General features: G+C 28.9%; 1 protein-coding gene across 1 annotated transcript; it reads right to left on the bottom strand.

Annotated features, from left to right (window-relative positions):
- Positions 1-1754: 1754 nt before the first annotated feature.
- Positions 1755-3759, bottom strand: LOC115033928 (kelch-like protein 2). Its single transcript, XM_029488828.1, has 5 exons — positions 3407-3759; positions 2415-2592; positions 2123-2351; positions 1875-2050; positions 1755-1802 (listed from the first exon to the last, which is right to left on the bottom strand). The coding sequence occupies exons 2-5, from the start codon at positions 2558-2560 to the stop codon at positions 1784-1786; spliced, it is 570 nt and encodes a 189-aa protein (XP_029344688.1). The 5' UTR covers positions 2561-2592; positions 3407-3759; the 3' UTR covers positions 1755-1783.
- Between the last annotated feature and the right edge of the window lie 798 nt (positions 3760-4557).

The raw sequence follows: 4557 nt of genomic DNA, 5'->3' as shown, positions 1-4557 counted from the left end.
CTTTTCTCATTTTCAAATCATGTTTTGCCCATTTCATAACACTTTCAAATACCTGAAAATTACAATGATAAATAATTGAAAATAAATTTAAATATCTCAAAATGTTAATATTGAAAATCATGAGGGGGGGGGAGGGGGTGTTTCTAACTATTCTTTTCCATACTTACATAAAATAATATATTTGTAATAGGTACATTAGGTTTTATCATTTTTATTATATATTATTTTTTTATAAGCGCCTGGTCATTATTTAATTCAAGTATATGTGTTTTTTATTCCTAGATTCATAGTAAATAGATTTTATACAATATAAAATAAAAAGGCGTGTAAGTGGATGTCACTCTGATGTACAGTAGGTTACAAGTGGGTCACTGTATAATGGATAGTATTAAATTTGAATTCAATGATATAATATCACTGTATAAGAAAAACGATTCTAAGCGGAGACAGTATGTCAAAAAAAATTGACCAATAATAGGTATCTATAATAAATTCCAAATTAATCATATCACAATATCCATTAGGTACTTATAACGCGTTATACATAAACAACAAATTGTGGTACAATCATAGATTTATAATAGTATACATTAGAAGTTTCAAGTACCCCCAAATAATATTATACAATCAGAACAAAACAACTAAAATAGTAATTCCGATTTTTAATATGTAATTTCGTACAAATTTGAGCTTAAAATTACTATAAAAATAAGCTGTGCTTATGTATTTTTTAGATATTTTGGTAGCAGAATTAACTACTTACGTGGAATCTTGTTTTAAATTTTCAATCCTTGAATAAAAGTAGAATATTTTATAAATTTTGAACTACAAAATAATTATTCAATTTTGCATCTATTTGTCAAAATTCGATCTTTTTCGATTTCGATTTCTTATTCGATTTTTTTTTTGAAAAAGGTAGACAAACTTATGAATAATCTTGTATAAGATTTTCAAATCTTAGATAAAAAAATTAAAAAGAAAATTTTTCATGAATTTCTAACTAAAAATAATTTGCAAATTTTCGTCATTTTTACGTATTTTGTCAATATTTAAACTTTTTAGATGCTTATAAAAAAAAAATTGTGGCTATGGATTTTTAATTTTTTTCATCTGCCTTTGAAACAATATAATAGGAACTTTCTATTCAATTTTCAAGTTTTTTTAACCAACAAATAAAATTTTATTGATATTTATAAAAAAAAAAACTAAATAAAATGGAAACTGAAAATGTCCGTAAATAGCTCAAAATATTTGAAAAATGTTATTGTGTATAGAAAATGCTAATATAAACATTTAGTCAAAATTATATGTACCTACGGTCATTTGTTTTAGATTTGTACCAAAAACCAAAATCGATTTTCTCGAAAACAGATTTTGCTTAAAAATTCCCGTTTTCCCTTAATTATTCTTTTGTTTTTCACGGCGCTTTTGAATACTACCCAGAAATTTTTACTTTTGACCCTCCCAAAGTAACAACTAGATTCACTTTCCTATTAGAAAAGGTACTGTTGATGAACATCCAAGCACTTTTATTGTCATAACAGACACAAAAAAAAAAAACCCACATCATTGTAAAATCAATACATTTATCGTTCCACTCAGAATCTAAAACATTTAATGTAGGAGTCTGAAATAGTAAAGCTTATTTTTCTAGAACTGTGTTATTCTACAATAATATTTGCAGATTGCTTACTTTTTCTTCATATGGGAACAGCAAGGTCATAACAGGGAAGATAAATCTTAACCCAATATCTTTCAAAAGATAAATGGAATAGGGAACTCATCAGTTTTTAACCACTTCCCTGAAATTAATTGTCATTAAATATATAATTTATAACCGAAAAATATTGATACTGAAGATAATTTTATCATACAAAAACTGTTTTTTAATGAATGTTTCAGAACTTGATAACAAATCCGTACAGTTATGTAAGTCAGCAAACGCCCTGATACCAAGACAATTCGATGCATCAAGTTGTTTTTGTAAAAATTCAGCACATGCAGCACTTACAAAATCTAACTGTAAGATGTTTGCACTTGATAATAAAACCTTGAAAATCAAGAATAATACATTTAAAACAATTTTATATTAGTCTACGTAAAATCAAATTGTTAATTATACCTGTGCATTTTCTTTTGTGACAATAAATTCACCAGTATAAATATAATCTACTAATATTTTTAAAACCATGGAATCTAATTCTCTTATATTAACAAGATCTTTATTGCTCTCATCAAAATTATCAAACATTGCTCTGAAATATGGACTAGCTGCAATTAGAACATTTTTATGTCCTAATACTAAAGTGCCGTCTTTTGTTTCAAATCCAGTATCACATAAAACTTCATTTCTAAAAACAAAATTGTGTTACTAATATTTATTTTGAATTAAGGTAAAATCACAGTTAGCATACTTGCGTAGAGATTGTAAATTTTCTAGTATTATTTCAGAGTGAGAGTAATTTCTAAATTGTGTCGGTTCACATTGAGGTTCACATTCATTTGATCTCAAAACTTCCCTTAGATTACTTTCACCAGATGAAGCCTGAATGGTATCCATTTCTTTTATTGACTTAACAGCTTTGAAATTAGCTAAAAAAAAAATGATTAATTTTAATATCATTATTACATTTTAATACTAAATTTAAGAACCTAAAACAGGGTAAAAATAAACAAAATACAGCTAATTATTTTTATACCTTGCATTAGGTATATTTTCAGCAGAACAAAGTTGTTTTTCATTAAGTAGGACTGAAGCATAACTGTCTTTCCCAAAAAATCTACATCCACTTTAAGGAACTAAATTTGTAATGTCACATCATGATCAGAATATTATATTTTTATTTAAAGAAGAGGTATATTTTCATTGTTAGTTAAGTAATATTGAATTAAAATAAGTACATTATGGAATGTGTTTCTTAGTTATTTTTCAATAAGTAAGTATGAATGCCTTTCCCAAAAATTTACAACTTAGTTAGGTAGGTACGTAAAATTTTGTTCACTAAACTTTTCACCACAATATAAACTTCATAAATCCACATTAGGTGTTCAAACACAAACAATTGATTATTTATGGAGACACTTAAAAGTAAAATGTAATATATAAGTAGTCACGTGGAGCAAAAAACCTATTTGAAAAGCAATTTATTACAGAAGGCGTTCAGTCAATTTGTCCTATGATTTTTTTTTAAGAGACATAAAAGACACGTTTGTATGAAATAAATTTTTTACCTACATAGATAATCATAGGTCCTACCATAGGGCAATATAGAGGCGGCATTATGTATTCAAACTGTATTGTATGGCTGATGCCAAACTAGCTAGTTGAATAGCAAAATCTTTTGCAGAGGCATACGTACCCATGAATTTCTAATTCAAAAGTTTGTGATTTTGTGAAAATGCTTACTTTGTTGCGCGTGTTACATATTAAGTCGGAAGCGGTGCCGGGCGTAGGTGACTGGAGGATCGAATCTCAGCGTCGATGGTGGATTCGGTGGTCGGCGAGAAACAATCAATTTCGTATGAAAAAACGTGATGACGGCTAATACGAAATGTACCTTGTAAATAGTAAATACGCGACGGCGCCGGCGCCGGTGATATTGATATTATTGTTAAAAAGAAATAGGTAACAATATATGGATACAAGTAGTTAATTGTTCTATGGTAATGTATATAAAATTAATAATATGATGATGAATAGAAAACGCGTATACCATCAAGTCAAAAAACAGGAGTTTTTTCAAAAAAAAAAAAACAGGAGGTTTTCGCCACGGACTAAGATAATATGGACTGGTATCGACTAGTGACTACCTTATCAGTGGCCCTAAAATGTTTCTAAAGCCGCCGTAAGGTACAACTAGGGGTAAAAGCGCCATCTATAGGTGTGTTATAAAAACACAATAATTAGAATTAGAAAACGTTTTCAAATTTTCAAAATAATAAATATTAATAATATACTGCAAAAATAATATTATAATTTATAATGTACTCATTATTGTGTAACGGATAGTATCCGTTTCTTTCAAATAATACAAATATAAAGAACATAATAACGTAGGTAGTCAAGGTGAGAATGTACGAGCTCTTATGATTAATGTAATAATACAGGTGGTAAGGGATGACGTTAAAGGGGTGCAAGTGACCGTGATATTATTTTATATATAATAACAAATTACAATAAAGAGAACGCTAGACGGTGAGACTAATCGATCATAAAATTATATAAAATCACATTCAAAACCTACTAGTCATATTAAACGACAGGATATGGGAGCCTATTCATCACAAAATAGATATAGTACAAAAAACCATAAAGCAGGATGAGAATGTAACAGATAATTGTCGGTTCGTGGAAAGATCATTATGATTAGGTTCACACGTGTGCACGGGACACCGACAAACGCGGCGACGCAATATGGATAAGACAATGGACCAGGGGGTAGGTAGGAGAGCCTGGGCCCTTACAAAAGCAGACCGGAGACGGCCTGTATTCAGACGTGTTTTCTCCACTGCACTACGAGCACCTTCACGACACTTTGTGTAATAATTTAATTATTT

Source organism: Acyrthosiphon pisum, chromosome A1 (assembly GCF_005508785.2).
Source record: "Acyrthosiphon pisum isolate AL4f chromosome A1, pea_aphid_22Mar2018_4r6ur, whole genome shotgun sequence".
Lineage (NCBI taxonomy): Eukaryota > Metazoa > Arthropoda > Insecta > Hemiptera > Aphididae > Acyrthosiphon > Acyrthosiphon pisum.
The sequence above is the reverse complement of the archived record's forward strand: the minus strand, read 5'-3'. Positions and strand labels throughout refer to the sequence as shown.